At 25.9% G+C, this 19,633-nt stretch overlaps 2 protein-coding genes across 3 annotated transcripts; both read right to left on the bottom strand.

Annotated features, from left to right (window-relative positions):
• Window positions 1-11,755: 11,755 nt before the first annotated feature.
• Window positions 11,756-13,017, bottom strand: LOC125604631 (PI-PLC X domain-containing protein At5g67130-like; the record flags this gene model as incomplete). The annotated part of the gene is given in 5 exon segments (XM_048774891.1): window positions 11,756-11,937; window positions 12,295-12,435; window positions 12,522-12,569; window positions 12,572-12,661; window positions 13,012-13,017. Coding segments are annotated over 5 exon segments (467 nt in total), but the record flags the coding sequence as incomplete, so codon positions are not given.
• A 1,030-nt stretch (window positions 13,018-14,047) lies between these two features.
• LOC125604632 (ABSCISIC ACID-INSENSITIVE 5-like protein 7) lies at window positions 14,048-16,750 on the bottom strand. Of its 2 annotated transcripts, none has more exons than XM_048774892.1 (5): window positions 16,560-16,750; window positions 14,815-15,874; window positions 14,634-14,705; window positions 14,539-14,568; window positions 14,048-14,384 (listed from the first exon to the last, which is right to left on the bottom strand). In XM_048774892.1, the coding sequence occupies exons 2-5, from the start codon at window positions 15,829-15,831 to the stop codon at window positions 14,310-14,312; spliced, it is 1,194 nt and encodes a 397-aa protein (XP_048630849.1). In that variant the 5' UTR covers window positions 15,832-15,874; window positions 16,560-16,750; the 3' UTR covers window positions 14,048-14,309. The 2 variants fall into 2 exon arrangements, with proteins under 2 accessions (XP_048630849.1, XP_048630851.1); XM_048774894.1 differs by having other exon boundaries at window positions 14,048-14,378.
• Between the last annotated feature and the right edge of the window lie 2,883 nt (window positions 16,751-19,633).

Raw genomic sequence — 19,633 nt, 5'->3', positions numbered from 1 at the left:
TTTTCATTTTTTAGAAACTTTTATAGATTTGGGTTTGTGATTTAGAAATTAGGATAACAAGAATATTTGTGGATAGATGAGTATTCTTTCAGAATTTTTTATGAATAAATTGTATTTTAAAATAATTTTCTTAAAAGCTGCTATTTTTGGAAAGTTTTCATTTTTTAGAGAACTTTTATAGATTTGGGTTTGTGATTTTGAAATTAGGGTAAGATGAGTATTCTTTCAGAATTTTTCATCAATATATGTATTTTTAAATAATTTCTTAAAAGCTGCTATTTTTGGAAAGTTTTCATTTTTTTAGAGAAACTTTTATAGGTTGGGTTTGTGATTTAGAAATTAGGATAACAAGAATATTTGTTATAGATGAGTATTCTTTCAGATTTTTTCATGAAAATTATATTTTAAATAATTTTCTTAAAAACTGCTATTTTTGAAAGTTTTCATTTTTTAGAGAACTTTTATAGGTTTGGGTTTGTGATTTAGAAATTAGGATAACAAGAATATTTGTGGATAGATGAGTATTCTTTCAGAATTTTTCATCAATATATTGTATTTTTAAATAATTTCTTAAAGCTGCTATTTTTGGAAAGTTTTCATTTTTAGAGAACTTTATGATTTGGGTTTGTGATTTAGAAATTAGGATAACAAGAATATTTTGGATAGATGAGTATTCTTTCAGAATTTTTCATCAATATATTGTATTTTTAAAATAATTTTTTAAAAGCTGCTATTTTTGGAAAGTTTTCATTTTTTAGAGAAACTTTTATAGATTTGGGTTTGTGATTTGAAATTAGGGTAACAAGAATATTGTGGATAGATGAGTATTCTTTCAGAATTTTTCATCAATATATTGTATTTTTAAATAATTTTCTTAAAAGCTGCTATTTTTGGAAAGTTTTCATTTTTAGAGAACTTTTATAGATTTGGGTTTGTGATTTAGAAATTAGGATAACAAGAATATTTGTGGATAGATGAGTATTCTTTCAGAATTTTTCATCAATATATTGTATTTTTAAATAACTTTTTTAAAAGCTGCTATTTTTGGAAAGCTTTCATTTTTTAGGGAACTTTTATATGTTTGGGTTTGTGATTTAGAAATTAGAATAACAAGAATATTTGTGGATAGATGAGTATTCTTTCAGAAATTTTCATCAATATATTGTATTTTTAAATAATCTTCTTAAAAGCTGCTATTTTTGGAAAGTTTTCATTTTTTAGAGAACTTTTATAGATTTGAGTTTGTGATTTAGAAATTAGGATAACAAGAATATTTGTGGATAGATGAGTATTCTTTCAGAATTTTTCATCAATATATTGTATTTTTAAATAATCTTCTTAAAAGCTGCTATTTTTGAAAAGTTTTCATTTTTAAGAAAACTTTTATAGATTTGGGTTTGTGATTTAGAAATTAGGATAACAAGAATATTTGTGGATAGATGAGTATTCTTTCAGAATTTTTTATGAAAAAATTGTATTTTAAAATAATTTTCTTAAAAGCTGCTATTTTTGGAAAGTTTTCATTTTTTAGAGAATTTTTTTAGATTTGGGTTTGTGATTTTGAAATTAGGATAACAAATATATTTTTGGATAGATGAGCATGCTTTGAGAGTTTTTCATCAATATATTTTTGGATAGATGAGTATGCTTTGAGAGTTTTTCATGAATAAGTTGTATTTTTTAATAATTTTATTAAAAGCTGCTATTTTTGGAAAGTTTTCATTTTTTAAAGAACTATTATAGGTTTGGGTTTGTGATTTAGAAATTAGGATAACAAGAATATTTTTGGATAGATGAGTATGCTTTGAGAGTATTTCATGAATAAGTTGTATTTTTTAATAATTTTCTTAAAAACTGCTATTTTTGGAAAGTTTTCATTTTTTAGAGAACTATTATAGGTTTGGGTTTGTGATTTAGAAATTAGGATAACAAGAATATTTGTGTATAGATGAGTGTTCTTTCAAAAATTTTCATCAATATATTGTATTTTAAAATAATCTTCTTAAAAGCTGCTATTTTTGGAAAGTTTTCATTTTTAGAGAAGTTTTATAGATTTGTGTTTGTGATTTAGAAATTAGGATAACAAAAATATTTGTGGATAGATGAGTATTCTTTCAGAATTTTTCATGAATACATTGTATTTTTAAATAATTTTTTTTAAATCAGCTATTTTTGAAAAGTTTTCATTTTTTAGAGAAATTTTATAGATTTGGGGTTGTGATTTTGAAATTAGAATGACAAATATATTTTAGATGAGTATGCTTTGAGAGTTTTTCATGAATAAGTTGTATTTTTTAATAATTTTATTAAAAGCTGCTATTTTTGGAAAGTTTTCATTTTTTAAAGAACTATTATAGGTTTGGCTTTGTGATTTAGAAATTAGGATAACAAGAATATTTTTGGATAGATGAGTATGCTTTGAGAGTTTTTCATGAATAAGTTGTATTTTTTAATAATTTTCTTAAAAACTGCTATTTTTGGAAAGTTTTCATTTTTTAGAGAACTATTATAGGTTTGGGTTTGTGATTTAGAAATTAGGATAACAAGAATATTTGTGTATAGATGAGTGTTCTTTCAGAATTTTTCATCAATATATTGTATTATAAAATAATCTTCTTAAAAGCTGGTATTTTTGGAAAGTTTTCATTTTTAGAGAACTTTTATAGATTTGTGTTTGTGATTTAGAAATTAGGATAACAAAAAATATTTGAGGATAGATGAGTATTCTTTCAGAATTTTTCATGAATACATTGTATCTTTAAATAATTTTCTTAAAAGCTGCTATTTTTTGAAAGTTTTCATTTTTTAGAGAACTTTTATAGATTTGGGTTTGTGATTTAGAAATTAGGATAACAAGAATATTTGTGGATAGATGAGTATTCTTTCAGAATTTTTCATGAATAAATTGTTTGTTTAAATAATTTTCTTAAAATGTGTTATTTTTGGAAAGTTTTCATTTTAAGAGAACATTTATAGATTTGGGTTTGTGATTTAGAAATGAGGATAACAAAAATATTTGTGGATAGATGAGTATTCTTTCAGAATTTTTCATCAATATATTGTATTTTTAAATAATTTTTTTTAAATCTGCTATTTTTGGAAAGTTTTCATTTTTTAGAGAAATTTTATAGATTTGGGGTTGTGATTTTGAAATTAGAATAACAAATATTTTTTTGGATAGATGAGTATGCTTTGAGAGTTTTTCATGAATAAGTTGTATTTTTTAATAATTTTATTAAAAACTGCTATTTTTGGAAAGTTTTCATTTTTTAGAGAACTATTATAGGTTTGGGTTTGTGATTTAGAAATTAGGATAACAAGAATATTTTTGGATAGATGAGTATGCTTTGAGAGTTTTTCATGAATAAGTTGTATTTTTTAATAATTTTCTTAAAAACTGCTATTTTTGGAAAATTTTCATTTTTTAGAGAACTATTATAGGTTTGGGTTTGTGATTTAGAAATTAGGATAACAAGAATATTTGTGTATAGATGAGTGTTCTTTCAGAATTTTTCATCAATATATTGTATTATAAAATAATCTTCTTAAAAGCTGGTATTTTTGGAAAGTTTTCATTTTTAGAGAACTTTTATAGATTTGTGTTTGTGATTTAGAAATTAGGATAACAAAAATTATTTGAGGATAGATGAGTATTCTTTCAGAATTTTTCATGAATACATTGTATCTTTAAATAATTTTCTTAAAAGCTGCTATTTTTTGAAAGTTTTCATTTTTTAGAGAACTTTTATAGATTTGGGTTTGTGATTTAGAAATTAGGATAACAAGAATATTTGTGGATAGATGAGTATTCTTTCAGAATTTTTCATGAATAAATTGTTTGTTTAAATAATTTTCTTAAAATGTGTTATTTTTGGAAAGTTTTCATTTTAAGAGAACATTTATAGATTTGGGTTTGTGATTTAGAAATGAGGATAACAAAAATATTTGTGGATAGATGAGTATTCTTTCAGAATTTTTCATCAATATATTGTATTTTTAAATAATTTTTTTTAAATCTGCTATTTTTGGAAAGTTTTCATTTTTTAGAGAAATTTTATAGATTTGGGGTTGTGATTTTGAAATTAGAATGACAAATATATTTTTGGATAGATGAGTATGCTTTGAGAGTTTTTCATGAATAAGTTGTATTTTTTAATAATTTTATTAAAAGCTGCTATTTTTGGAAAGTTTTCATTTTTTAGAGAACTATTATAGGTTTGGGTTTGTGATTTAGAAATTAGGATAACAAGAATATTTTTGGATAGATGAGTATGCTTTGAGAGTTTTTCATGAATAAGTTGTATTTTTTAATAATTTTCTTAAAAACTGCTATTTTTGGAAAATTTTCATTTTTAGAGAACTATTATAGGTTTGGGTTTGTGATTTAGAAATTAGGATAACAAGAATATTTGTGTATAGATGAGTGTTCTTTCAGAATTTTCATCAATATATTGTATTATAAAATAATCTTCTTAAAAGCTGGTTTTTGGAAAGTTTTCATTTTTAGAGAACTTTTATAGATTTGTATTTGTGATTTAGAAATTAGGATAACAAAAAATATTTGAGGATAGATGAGTATTCTCTCAGAATTTTTCATGAATACATTGTATCTTTAAATAATTTTCTTAAAAGCTGCTATTTTTTGAAAGTTTTCATTTTTTAGAGAACTTTTATAGATTTGGGTTTGTGATTTAGAAATTAGGATAACAAGAATATTTATGGATAGATGAGTATTCTTTCAGAATTTTTCATGAATAAATTGTTTGTTTAAATAATTTTCTTAAAATGTGCTATTTTTGGAAAGTTTTCATTTTAAGAGAACTTTTATAGATTTGGGTTTGTGATTTAGAAATGAGGATAACAAAAATATTTGTGGATAGATGAGTATTCTTTCAGAATTTTTCATCAATATATTATATTTTTAAATAATTTTTTTAAAATCTGCTATTTTTGGAAAGTTTTCATTTTTTAGAGAAATTTTATAGATTTGGGGTTGTGATTTTGAAATTAGAATGACAAATATATTTTTGGATAGATGAGTATGCTTTGAGAGTTTTTCATGAATAAGTTGTATTTTTTAATAATTTTATTAAAAGCTGCTATTTTTGGAAAGTTTTCATTTTTTAGAGAACTATTATAGGTTTGGGTTTGTGATTTAGAAATTAGGATAACAAGAATATTTTTGGATAGATGAGTATGCTTTGAGAGTTTTTCATGAATAAGTTGTATTTTTTAATAATTTTCTTAAAAACTGCTATTTTTGGAAAATTTTCATTTTTTAGAGAACTATTATAGGTTTGGGTTTGTGATTTAGAAATTAGGATAACAAGAATATTTGTGTATAGATGAGTGTTCTTTCAGAATTTTTCATCAATATATTGTATTTTAAAATAATCTTCTTAAAAGCTGCTATTTTTGGAAAGTTTTCATTTTTAGAGAACTTTTATGGATTTGTGTTTGTGATTTAGAAATTAGGATAACAAAAAATATTTGTGGATAGATGAGTATTCTTTCAGAATTTTTCATGAATACATTGTATTTTTAAATAATTTTCTTAAAATCTGCTATTTTTTGAAAGTTTTCATTTTTTAGAGAACTTTTATAGATTTGGGTTTGTGATTTAGAAATTAGGATAACAAGAATATTTGTGGATAGATGAGTATTCTTTCAGAATTTTTCAAGAATAAACTGTATTTTTAAATAATTTTCTTAAAATGTGCTATTTTTGGAAAGTTTTCATTTTTAGAGAACTTTTATAGATTTGGGTTTGTGATTTAGAAATTAGGATAACAAAAATATTTGTGGATAGATGAGTATTCTTTCAGAATTTTTCATCAATATATTGTATTTTTAAATAATTTTCTTAAAAACTGTTATTTTTGGAAAGTTTTCATTTATTAGAGAAATTTTATAGATTTGGGTTTGTGATTTAGAAATTAGGATAACAAGAATATTTGTGTATAGATGAGTATTGTTTCAGAATTTTTCATCAATATATTGTATTTTTAAATAATCTTCTTAAAAGCTGCTATTTTTGGAAAGTTTTCATTTTTAGAGAACTTTTATAGATTTGGGCTTGTGATTTAGAAATTAAGATAACAAAAATATTTGTGGATAAATGAGTATTCTTTCAAAATTTTTCATGAATACATTGTATTTTTAAATAATTTTCTTAAAATCTGCTATTTTTGGAAAGTTTTCTTTCTTTAGAGAACTATTATAGATTTGGGTTTGTGATTTAGAAATTAGGATAACAAGAATATTTGTGGATAGATGAGTATTCTTTCAGAATTTTTCATGAATAAATTGTATTTTATAGATTTGTTGGATTTTTAAATAGTTTTCTTAAAAAATGCTATTTTTGTAAAGTTTTGAATTTTTTGAGAAATATTGTAGATTTCGGTTTGTGATTTAGAAATTAGGATAGATGAGTATTCTTTATGAGTTTTTCACCAATAGGTTGTATTTTTAAATAATTTTTCTTAAAAACTGTTATTTTTGGAAATTTTTCATTTTTTGAGAAATATTGTCGATTTAGGTTTGTGATTTAAAAATTCGGATAGCAAGAATATTTTTGGATAGATGAGTATCCTTTAAGAATTTTTCATCAATATTTTGTATTTTAAAATAATTTTATTAAAAACTGCTAATTTTGGAAAATTTTCATTTATTAGACAAATAGTGTATATTTGAGTTTGTGATTTAGAAATTAGGATAAAAAAAAAGTATTTAAGGATAGATGAGTATTCTTTCAGAATTTTTATCAATGTGTTGTATTTTTGAAATTTTGTTTTTAAAAACTGCTATTTTTGAAAAGTTTTCATCTATTAGAGAAATACTGTAGATTTGAGCTTGTGATTTCGAAATTACGATAATAAGTATATTTGTGGATAGTTTAGTAGTATTATTCAGAGTTTTTCATCAGTATGTTGTATTTTAAAATAATTTTCTTAAAAACTGCTATTTTTCGAAAGTTTTCATTTATTAGAGAAATACTGTAGATTTGAGTTTTGTGATTTAAAAATTAGGACAACAAAATATTTGTTGATAATTGAGTATTCTTTTAGAAATTTTCATCAGTATGTTGTATTTTTAAATAATTTTCTTGAAAACTGCGACTTTGGAAAGTTTTCATTTATTAGAGAAATATTTTAGACTAGTATTGATTACATGCTTCACATGGAAATACTTTTTCTTACGAATATAATAAAAATAAATAGTAATAAGTATAAGTGGATAGTTGCACATTATTTTGAAGAACACATGGAAAAAAAAGAGAAATATAATGTTTTTTCCAAGTTCCATTTATTTTTCAACCATTCTATTAAAAATTTATGTATACCCAAAAACATTTCCAAAAGTTACTTTAGAATATATAAAATTGTTGGCTAATTTGATTGTTTTGCTGCCTATTATTTCTAGTAGTCAAGAAGAGAATACAGTAGATTGAAAAATAATTTCCTTGTTATTGTGTATTGATATATAAACATTTGACTGAAAACATTGTGTATGAAAAGACTGCAGTAATATAAACTTGTAGCTGCTAATATATATTTAACTATGTTAATTTTGTCTCCCATCATCCCTTGGCAGTACTGATTTTGCCTTTTTCAACGCTTTATGTTCTTCTCGCCTCTACACATGAACCTATTTTCTTTTTGAATATCTGAAATATTAAAACTATAGAGAAAATGTATCAAATTGCTCTCAATCATCCTTTTGATGTGAAACCTATTGTACAGTAAAAAACAGTTCAATATGATCCTTTCGTAATGAAATAATAGAAAAGCGTTTACCTTTTATCAAAAGCTTTTTTTCCATGTCTTTTTCTTCCATGTCTGCATTTGCATTTGTGTCTGTTTTGTCTCTTTTTTTTTCTCTCTCTTTTATGTGCAAGTAAATATGAACTTAAATTATGGCACTGTGAATGAACTATTCCACTGAGAAAGATTGGCAGTTCAGATACAGTGATGATAATGGACGTAGTGGGATAGATGTTATGATTTTTATTTAAATGTAAATAAAAAGAAAGAATACATAGAAATCAGTTACCTTTAAATGTAGTTTACGTTTTTTTTAAGTTTTGCATTTGAAAATTTTCTGTAAACTGTAAAAAATTTATGCCATTTGTCACAATTTTATTGGCAAAGTGACTTATGCTTTAGTATATAAGGGATTTGAGCTTATGATTTAGAAATTAGGATAACAAGAATATTTGTGGATATATGAGTATTCTTTCGGAGTTTTTCATCAATAGATTGTATTTTTAAATAGTTTTCTTAAAAACTGCTATTTTTGGAAAGTTTTCACTACTAGAGAAATACTGTAGATTTAGGTTTGTGATTTAAAAATTAGGATAACAAGAATATTTTTGGATAGATGAGTATTCTTTCGGAGTTTTTCATCAACATGTTGTATTTTTAAATAGTTTTATTAAAAACTGCTATTTTTGAAAAGTTTTAATTTTTTTGAGAAATATTGTAGATTTAGGTTTGTGATTTAGAAATTAGGATAACAAGAATAATTTTGGATAGATGAGTATTCTTTATAAGTTTTTCATCAATAGGTTGTATTTTTAAATATTTTTTCTTAAAAACTGCTCTTTTTGGAAAGTTTTCATTTTTTGACAAATATTGTAGATTTAGGTTTGTGATTTAGAAATTCGGATAACAAGAATATTTTTGGATAGATGAGTATTCTTTAAGAATTTTTTATCAATATTTTGTATTTTAAAATAATTTTCTTAAAAACTGCTATTTTTGGAAAATTTCATTTATTAGAGAAATAGTGTAGATTTGAGTTTGTGATTTAGAAATTAGGATAACAAGAATATTTAAGGATAGATGAGTATTCTTTCAGAATTTTTCATCAATGTGTTGTATTTTTTAAACAATTTATTAAAAACTACTATTTTTGAAAAGTTTTCGTCTATTAGAGAAATACTGTAGATTTGAGCTTGTGATTTAGAAATTAGGATAACAAGAATATTTTTGGATAGTTTAGTATTATTCAGATTTTTTCATCAGTATGTTGTATTTTAAAATAAACTTTTTAAAAACTGCTATTTTGGAAAGTTTTCATTTATTAGAGAAATACTGTAGATTTGAGTTTTGTGATTTAGAAATTAGAACAACAATAATATTTGTTGATAATTGAGTATTCTTTTAAAAAATTTCATCAGTATGTTGTATTTTTAAACAATTTTCTTAAAAACTATGACTTTGGAAAGTTTCATTTATTAGAGAAATATTTTAGATTTGAGTTTATGATTTACAAATTACTAGTATTGAGCCCATGCTATGCATGAGAATATTTTTGCATACAAATAAAACCAATCTTTTACATTTTTACCAAACTTTGATTATATACAACTAAAAACAAAATCTATAATTTAATTTTGATTTATCAGTAAATATGCATATATATAAGAAAAATTAACACATTTTTCATTAATTAAACACAATCATACTATATAAAATAAAGTTAGATTTGGTCAAATATTTTTATATTATCTTTAATTAGCTTGTCTGATATAAATATTAGTTTGAATCTTTCCTGTTTTACTTCTTTATGTTTTTTGCTTTCAATATAATTTTTGAACTTTTGACCTCCAATTTATGTTTCTTTGGCTAATTACATTTAGTAATTCATTCAGTATCTCCATTTACAGACAAACTAATATTATAAACTTACAGCAGATATAACTAAACATGAAAGAAGAGTAAATACTTTATTGACATAATAATTTGAAAACATAGTAAAAGAATTATACATACAAATGGATAGTCACACATTATACTGAACAACACACGAACAAATGAAAGAGAAGCATTATAGGAGATAACAAATACCTATAGATTAGTTCAAACTGTAGCTGTTCAAAACTTTAGATGTTCAAAACAAATAACACGAAGAGGAAGCAAGCGTTGTAGCTCCAGTTTATCTCTCTCAGTCAAAGAAGAGTAAATTTTGATCTCTTTTTCTTCTGCAGTTCTGCTCCTAAAGAAGGAGTTTAGGCTTTTATTTTGTTTTTGATCGATTAGCTGTTTGTTTACCCGATAGATATAAGAGTATTAAAAAGTATATGATCGTGGATAAAAAAAGGATCATGGGTATTGGGTAGTGTAGTGGGTTTTTGATAAACTGTTATACAGTTGCTTTTTTTATTTTTTCTAAATTATTATTTGTTTTAATTAATTAATTTTAAATTTTGTAAACATTTATTACATGGCAGGATATGATTCGTCGAGTGACTTATGCTTTATTATATAAGGGATGATAGCAAGAATATGTGTGGATATAAGAGTGTTATTTCGGAGTTTTTCATCAATAGATTGTATTTTAAAATAGTTTTCTTAAAAACTGATATTTTTGAAAAGTTTTAAATTTTTTGAGAAATATTGTAGATTTAGGTTTGTGATTTAGAAATTAGGATAACAAGAATAATTTTGGATAGATGAGTATTCTTTCGGAGTTTTTCATCAACATGTTGTATTTTTAAATAGTTTTTCTTAAAAACTGCTATTTTTGAAAAGTTTTGAATTTTTTGAGAAAAATTGTAGATTTAGGTTTGTGATTTAGAAATTAGGATAACAAGAATAATTTTAGATAGATGAGTATTCTTTATGAGTTTTTCATCAAAAGGTTGTATTTTTAAATATTTTTTCTTAAAAACTGCTATTTTTGGAAACTTTTCATTTTTTTGACAAATATTGTATATTTAGGTTTGTGATTTAGAAATTCGGATAACAAGAATATTTTTGGATAGATGAGTATTCTTTAAAAAAATTTATCAATATTTTATATTTTTAAATAATTTTCTTAAAAACTGTTATTTTTGGAAAACTTTCATTTATTAGAGAAATAGTGTAGATTTGAGTTTGTGATTTATAAATTACGATAACAAGAATATTTAAGGATAGATGAGTATTCTTTCAGAATTTTTCATCAATGTGTAGTATTTTTAAAACAATTTATTAAAAACTACTATTTTTGAAAAGTTTTCGTCTATTAGAGAAATACTGTGGATTTGAGATTGTGATTTAGAAATTAGGATAACAAGAATATTTTTGGATAGTTTAGTATTATTCAGAGTTTTTCATCAGTATGTTGTATTTTAAAATAAATTTCTTAAAAACTGCTATTTTGGAAAGTTTTCATTTATTAGAGAAATACTTTAAATTTGAGTTTTGTGATTTATAAATTAGGACAACAAGAATAATTGTTGATAATTGAGTATTCTTTTAGAAATTTTCATCAGTATGTTTTATTTTAAAATATTTTTCTTAAAAATTGCTACTTTGGAAAGTTTTCATTTATTAGAGAAATATTTTAGATTTGAGTTTATGATTTAGAAATTAGGATAACAAGAATATTTGTAGATATTTGAGTATTCTTTCGGAGTTTTTCATCAATATATTGTATTTTTAAATAGTTTTCATAAAAACTGTTATTTTGGAAAGTTTTCATTATTAAAGTAATACTGTAGATTTAGGTTTGTGATTTAGAAATTAGGATAACAAGAATATTTTTGGATATATGAGTATTCTTTCGGAGTTTTTCATCTATAGGTTGTATTTTTAAATAGTTTTCTTAAAAACTGTTATTTTTGGAAAGTTTAGAATTTTTTGAGAAATATTGTAGATTTAGGTTTGTGATTTAGAAATTAGGATAACAAGAATAATTTTGGATAGATGAGTTTTCTTTATGAGTTTTTCATCAATATGTTTTATTTTAAAATAATTTTCTTAAAAACGGGTATTCGTTCTTAGGCATTCTTCTAACCGCAAACATGAAATTTCGTAACCCGGATGCATCAAACACTCTGGTTAAACCATTAGAAGATTTCACATAGTCTTCGAGGATAATCGTCACAACCACATCCTTGTTCTTGTCTAGAAACACTTGAAACTCCTTTAAAATGTTAACCGCCGGTTGCTACATACAAATCAAAAACAAGTTAGAAACATATTTTTAAGGGTAATATCATATTATTATAATTATGAAAAAAATTACACATACAATTATAAACATTTTTCACATTCGAACCAATTGTGTATATATAGGTACTTCCAAAGGCCGTGACGCCGTGTACATGTCAAGCATAAACCCTCTAACGTCATTCTGTAAACCCGTTCGAACCAGTTGTGTATATATAGGTAGGTACTTATAGTCTGTTTGGATTTATAAAATCAAATTTCAAGAATAACACTTTTGAAATGGGTTTATCAAAAGATAAGGAAATAATTGAACTTTTGAAACGGGTATACGAAGAATAAGAAGCATATATTATACAATGAATTGCCTTGTGATTGAATCTTGTTGGTTGGAAGGAGCAAGAATCATAGAGCATGTGCCTGATTTTGCACCTATTCGAGCCAATGAATTGGGTGTTGTTATTAACCACGAGTATTTGTTGTAAGGCAAACCTTTTACCTTTGATACATAAACATAAGAAGAAAATGATCAATCGATAAATCTAAGATATAATCTAAATGATTAAATAAAAAAGAAATAAAAACCTTGGAGGTTGGGTTAATGGGTTGCATTCCGGAGAACCTAGGTGGCTAGGTCGGCAACTATCGCTTGCGAGGCACGATTCACAGTGTAGGCCCGGATCACAGTTCTTGCTTACGATGCATATTTTTGGGGGAAGGAGCAGCTACTTTGTAAGCTCCTAAAGACTTAACCTGTAATTTGCATTTGCCTTGACAGTAACCAACAAAATGAAAAATAAAGTTAAAATTCTAAATTAAATTTTCTCTTAAAAAAAGAAAGAAAGAAAGAGGATTGCAGGTATCTTAGAGACAATGATGCAGCAGAAGAGAAGATGGGTCTAAGATTTATAAATAGCATGTCAGCTACATTCAAAAAGTTATGTAATCCAATGAAATTTGCGTTAACGCCGGTCCAGAGCAATAGTATAAAAGATACACTCACACGAGGGATAACAATACTATACTTGTATATGATATTTGAATAAATTGTAATGTACTTACTTCCGTAGTATACGATCATTGTCTTAGAGGATCATTAGACCATGATGATCGCAAGGGGTCCTTAAATTTTTCTTTTTTTTTTTTCTAAAAAAAAGAAATAAAAGAAAACTAATCGTGGACCGCCATGTGTCGGTGGAGTCTGTAAACAGTGCTAAAACCACCCAATTACTGATCTTTATTTGGTGATTTTGCAGAGTGGTTTTTAAATTTTTGTGGGATCCACACATCAGTAGGATCCGCATTTTGTCAAAAAATCTCTCTAAAAACTTTGGGATGTTCATGCTCTTAGAGCATCATTATCCACCGTAGTTAAAGAGTTGCTTAGGCTATTAAGTCAAGTAAAATAAATGAAAAAAAGACTAAAAATTAAAGGGGACATCGCTTGATGAGACAACGCAAGGGACAATAGTTTAGGACACGTGTAGGATAGATGAGAAGAGAGAAGATGAGCATGATTAAGGTTTGCTTTGGTTCTCTCTTCACTTACGGTTTTTTTTTTTAAATGTTAAATAAATTTAAGAAACCTAAAATAATAAGTTGCAATGGAGGTGCAAAAATTATAAGTTGCTTACCAAATCTCCTAACCAACTTTTACTTTTTTTTTTGGTAAAATAACCAACTTTTACTTCTTAAATATTACTAAAAAATAATTAGGCAACCCATAATGGGTACCTAAGATAAGGGTGCTCTTAGGGGTGCAATTTCTTTAGAAAATCTCTCAACCATTTAATATTAATATAAGCTTACTATGTGATGAAAAATTAAATATGAAAAACAAAAAAATAATCACAAGATGACACATGTAACTTTAATCTTTCCAAAAGTTGTAAACATTCTGGTGTTTTCTCTTCCTCTCTCCTGCTTTTGTAATATTTTAGTATTATTTTTAGGAGAGAAACTCAGCAAATCTCTATTGCTGCGCATGCTCTCAAGTATATGACATATAGGTGTCCGCATGCTAACATTTAGAGGTAGTTTGTGATGAAGTGCAATTTTGGAAGATAAGTACGTTTTCTAACAGAGTCAATATTGGTTTAGTTGTCAAGATATACATAAACATCGATGTCTTTTATAAACCCAATCAGACTATAAAATACAAAACAGAGTATTATCTAAAACCCATAGACTAATGAAGGCCAGGGCACAAAATATGTTTTAATTCATAATGGAAACTTCTACTCTCTGTAACCTAATATTCCCACTCAATAAAATCTCTCTTAATCTCCTGTACAAGTAGCACTGTCTCCTATTACATTAGTCCCATGCAAAGAGGTGTCTGGTTTGATCGGTTCTTGTTGCTTCCTTCTGCTTTTACCATGGACCGGTTAGTGTCCTTCTCAAGCATTGCCTTTTGCTTCCCCACGGTTGCTTCGAAGATTCCTTCAGCTGCCAATACAATCAAATTTAGCAGTAGTTACAACACAAATGTCTTGATGCCAGTAACTATTAAACCTTTTATGTTTTTTTAAAAATAATGCTCTGCAGAATCAATGGTTTGTAGATGAACTTATAAAAACAAATAAAGTTCTCAAATAATTACCTCATTCTTCTGCATTTCCATCATCTCAGCCTGCAAAATAGAGAAAGCTTAGCATTAGAACCAATCAGCTATATTCTGAGAGGCACGAAAGAAACCTGTTTCTTCTGCAATTCTTGATTCACTTTCTTGAGCTTTTCAATCTCAGCTTCTAGCTCCAAGGTATAAGCCTGCAAATTAATGGATAATAATAAAAACATTTTAATACTACAAGTGGTTCAGGACGCAACAAATCTTTGCTGATTTTATATAAACAGTTTGGTTAATATTAATACTCACCTGCTTCCTAGCTCTTGATCTAGCAGCTGATTCTCGGTTCTTGATCATTCTCCTTTGCCTCCTCTCAATAACTTTCTCTAGACCAGTATTACTTCTTCTTCCTCGGTTAAGCACGTAAGGAACCGGTGACAGAGAATTGTTTTCAGCGCTACTTGTCCCTGGAGAGGTTGCTGCAACAGTGACCCCGCCTCCTCCAAAGCTACCCAATCCATTATTATTATTGTTGCCTGCATTATTCCCAGCCCCAGCAAATGCCACGTTTGCTTGTTTAGGAAAAATGGTTTGAGGCATCCGCTGGTGAGGAGGAGGATGTGGTGGCTGGTTCAGCTGCTGTCTTGGCTGCAACTGCGGTTGTGATGACTGTTGTTGAAACTGCTGGTGTGATGGCTGCTTCAAGATCATGGAATCATTAGTACCATTATTGAATGAAATGTTGTTTTGATTTGGCTGACCAAACCCAAAGCCTAACCCTCCAGGAGCTCCGTTGTTACTATAAAACCCATTGTTATTGTTGTTATCTTCTCTGACAACCCCAGCGCGGAGCAGAAACTCCTCAAGCGTTATTTCCCCTAGAGTCTGTTGCCTCTGAGGCGCATTGGACTCACTACCACCTCCACTGCTACCTACCATATTACCGTCCTTGGTGAACAAACATTTCCAGACCTCATCAACAGTTTTCTGACTAATCGTTCTAGGCAACGTCAGCGAGCCTTGCCTCTGGAGAGGGATACCACCACCCGGTTGAGCTACCGCTGTAGCAGCAGCAGCTGAAGAAGTCATGGTCATGGCCTGAGCTTCCTCAGCAGTCCATATGCTCTTCAGGAGTTCATCCATGTTCATCGACCCAAAATCTTTTCCTGGTCCACCAAGTAGTGTGCTCTGAAGCTCATCAAAGGTTAGTGAGTAAAGCGAGGACTGCCTCGCCAAGGGATAAGCGTTATCTGTTGGCTTCATCTGGTTACTTCCTTCCCCTCCACCACCTCCTCCTATGTTGTTGAAATTGATGTGAGTTCCCATACTGCTTGTCTTCTTCAGTGAAATTAAAAGAACTGAATGCTTCCTTTTGAGAGGTAAAAGATCAAATTAGAGTGGATAACACAATGGTAAGAAGTTACAAGTGAGCTATGATGTGTCACATAATAATGCATGTTGACATCCATTTAAGAGTAACTAAAGAGAACAAAACTAGACAAACCACATAAATGTGTGTGAACACATGTAAAAGGAAAGTAAGAAGTCAATCAATAATGGCAGATTTTAAGATAACGTTTTCTAATTAAAAAAAAATGTAAATGAATTCATAACAGATACAGTGTTCTCTCAAAACCATATCACCATACTATACAGATGTATTAGAACAGATTCAGTATGTCACATCTTGTATGTGTCTTCAGAGGATACTCAAAACCCAGAAAATTAGTTAAGAAATGCAGACAATTAATCTGGAAAGAAACATAATTTAATCTTAAAGTCGATTGCTTTCATCAAAACCCAACAAGCATGAGAAAGATCTACTCAAGATTCCAGAGTGAAAGTAACCCTAAACATGAATCAAATCGATAAGACTCCAATTTCACTACAAAAGATTAGTCCTTTACTACTTCTGTCTGATTCAGAAACACACAGCAACAAAAACAAGCAGAGATAAGACATCAAAGATTGATCCGACAAAAGACAAGATCCAGATATAAGCAAGGATAACAAAAAGAAAATGAAAAAGAGAAGATATATGTAAAGATCTTTACCTAATTAGATTTCTCGAAAATTTTAGATTTTTGACTGCGAAAACGCCAGAGAAGCTGCTGGGAGAGACGACAAGTGTGTTGCTACCACCTCGACACGAACAGCCATTTTAAGGGTGAAACCTTTTATTTTTCTTCTCTGTGGGATTTTCTTGATTTTTTAATTTGTTTTGTTGTAATTATCTGTAAACATTATGATTATAATTAAATATTATTATATCTGTCTCGATTGAGATACGTGGGCGAATAACAAAAAGAGTCTTAAGATTTTAAGATGCTTGTAATATCAGCCAATTAGATTGCGTAACGTGGGAAAACGTAGGCCGTTCGTTTGGTTGAAGACTGTGCTTGTATTTTTTTTCCTGGAAGTTAAATCATAATAATAAATATTCTTTGTTTTTTGGGTTGAAGACTGTGCTTGTATTTGAAAAAACAAATTATATTTATTTTACATAGATTGTTTTCTATGATTAATACTTTTTAATAAATTCAGATCAAGAGTTATTTAATACTTCAATTACTTTTTACAAATTACAATTTAGAAATTATTAACTACTCTAAATATATAGAATTTGCTTTAAAAAGGATTTTGAAACAACTTTTAAATATTTGTATTTTGAAAATCTATATTATAATTTGAGAAGTAAATTTGCTTATTTTTTATTTTTTCTATAATTTTAGGTAAGTTTACTTATTTGTCATATCTCTATAATTTTAATTATTTGTCATATTGTATTACTTTTATCTAAGTCATTAATTTTAATAATCTAAAGTTATATACATCTATTATTAAATGGTTGTATATTTAGTTGTAAATATTTATAAACATAAATTAATCAAAATAAATAAATATCATGATATTTTACAAGATATACGCCAATAAATTTATTCAAGAATCAACAGTTTTCACGACAATGTCAAACTTTCTTCCATGATCCTATCATGTAGCCAACAAGAGATTCCACTAACAATATATGATTTGGTTACTGTTAATAAATAAATTTATTACTATATTATACAATTACTTATAAATTATTATAATGAAAAAAAACTTATTTTATAAAAGGATAATTTCTATACATATATTGTATTGTTATCAGAAAACAGGTTTTCACATATAAAAAGTTGATTTTTATTCTAAAAAAACAAATACTAATCATGTAACAATTTTGAATATGTATAATCAAAAAAATATTCACTGATCTCAAATAATTATTTATTACTAGATATGAGCCCGTTGCGGTTGCAACGGGTTTTTGTTTGATGTTTTAATTTAATAAAAACATAAATTAATATATCATTTTATTATAGTATTATGATTGTTTTTTTCATATGTTGTTTAAGATTTATTTTATAATTCAAATATTTTCACACATAAGTTCAAGTTAAAATTTACATTTTATAATAATGGTGCATAGATTAGTTGTTATAAACTTTATACTAAGGATTGGAGAAAATACTATACATAAACATTTAAATTGAACCCAGTCCGAATATAAAAAATGAAAAGTAAAAACGAAATGAAAGTTAAGTACACAAATCAAATAAATGAAAACATTAAACGTGTTCTTATATACTAATTTAATGTTTTATTAAATAAGTCTTTAAACTTTTATTTTTCTAGGATTTTTTTTTAAAAAGAAAACATTAAATTTTATAACTATCCTTTTTATTTACAATTAAAAAAATATTATATACTCTTTTACAATTTTGTTTAAGATTTTAGAAAAGGTAAATTTCTGTCATATAGCCTATTACAATTATCTTCTTTTTAGAATTTCATAAAAACATATATTGCTCTCAAATAATTTATTTTAGTTATTAATAAATATTTTTCAAATTTCTATTTTTACATTTCGTATCAATACTAATTTTAAAAAAATTTTGTTAATTAAATAATTTTTAGTATCATGTTCATCATCAAACACTCTCTTAAAAAAATATCAAATAAAGTTTTACAACTATTTTTGGTTAGGACTTAAAAATATTATATAAATTTCTTTTATTTAGGATTTTTTTTTTAAAAAAAAGAAAAACAACTATCAAATATTTTCTTACAGTTTTGTAGGATTTTGGAAAAGAAAATTAGTATTACATAATCTTTTACTATTATATTTTGTCTAGGATTTAAAAAAAAACATTTCTATCAAATAACTATTTCCAGTTAATAATAACTATTTTTAAATGTTGCAATTTTCAAAAATCCTTTTTCAATATCATTAATAATTTTTACAATTTTTCTTGTAAATTGAATAATTGTTACTATCATGTTTATCATTCGATTTTTGAAGTAAAAATTACTTTTAAATAAAATTTTACAATTCTCTCTAGTCACGATTTGGACTCGTGCATTGCAACGGGCTTTGTTTGATATTTTAATTTAATATAAAATTTTTAAAAATTATTTTTTATAGTTTTAAATATGAATAATTGTGGTTCCTTTTGATTTATGATCTTTTTAATTAGGATTTGAATAAAGGAAAATTAACATTAAACACTCTTTTACAATATTTTGGTTTAAAAGTTTTAAAGAGGATAATTACTATTAACATTTTTTACAGTTATCTTTTATTTATGATTTTAGAAAAGGAAAATTAGTATTAAATAAATTATTTGTACAAATCATTTTTGGTATAAGATTTGTAAAAACGAAAATTACTATTACTGTTTTCAGAAAAAATCAGATTTTAATAAAGGAAAATTAAAAGTAAACACTCTTTTACAATTTTTTGGCTTAAGAATTTAAAAAGGATAATTACTATCAATTTTTTTACAGTTATCTTTTATTTATTATTTTAGAAAAGGAAAATTATTTGTACAAATAGTTTTTGGTTTATGATTTTAGTAAAGGACAATTAGTATTAAATAAATTATTTGTACAAATCGTTTTTGGTATAGGATTTGTAAAAACGAAAACTACTATTATTGTTTTTCTAAAAATCGTGTAAATGTGTGAATATAGTTTTTTTGTTTATGATAGAAAAAAAAAAGAAAATTAGTATTAACACATCTCACAATCTTAATTATATAACTGTCATGTGTAGCGATCGTGTTAATTAGCAACTTTGAAGAACCAA

The sequence above is a fragment of the Brassica napus genome, unplaced genomic scaffold, assembly GCF_020379485.1.
Source record: "Brassica napus cultivar Da-Ae unplaced genomic scaffold, Da-Ae ScsIHWf_588;HRSCAF=879, whole genome shotgun sequence".
NCBI classification, from domain to species: domain Eukaryota; kingdom Viridiplantae; phylum Streptophyta; class Magnoliopsida; order Brassicales; family Brassicaceae; genus Brassica; species Brassica napus.
This window is presented reverse-complemented; position numbering and strand designations above follow the sequence as displayed.

Bases quoted from the DNA above. Each gene is read 5' to 3' on its own strand.
- LOC125604632 (XM_048774892.1), bottom strand. From the start codon at position 15,831: ATGGGAACTCACATCAATTTCAACAACATAGGAGGAGGTGGTGGAGGG. The intron at 14,569-14,633 runs GTTTCTTTCGTG...TCTATTTTGCAG, and splicing joins AAGAATTGCAGAAGAAACAG to GCTGAGATGATGGAAATGCA. The intron at 14,385-14,538 runs GTAATTATTTGA...TTGTATTGGCAG, and splicing joins TGGAAATGCAGAAGAATGAG to CTGAAGGAATCTTCGAAGCA.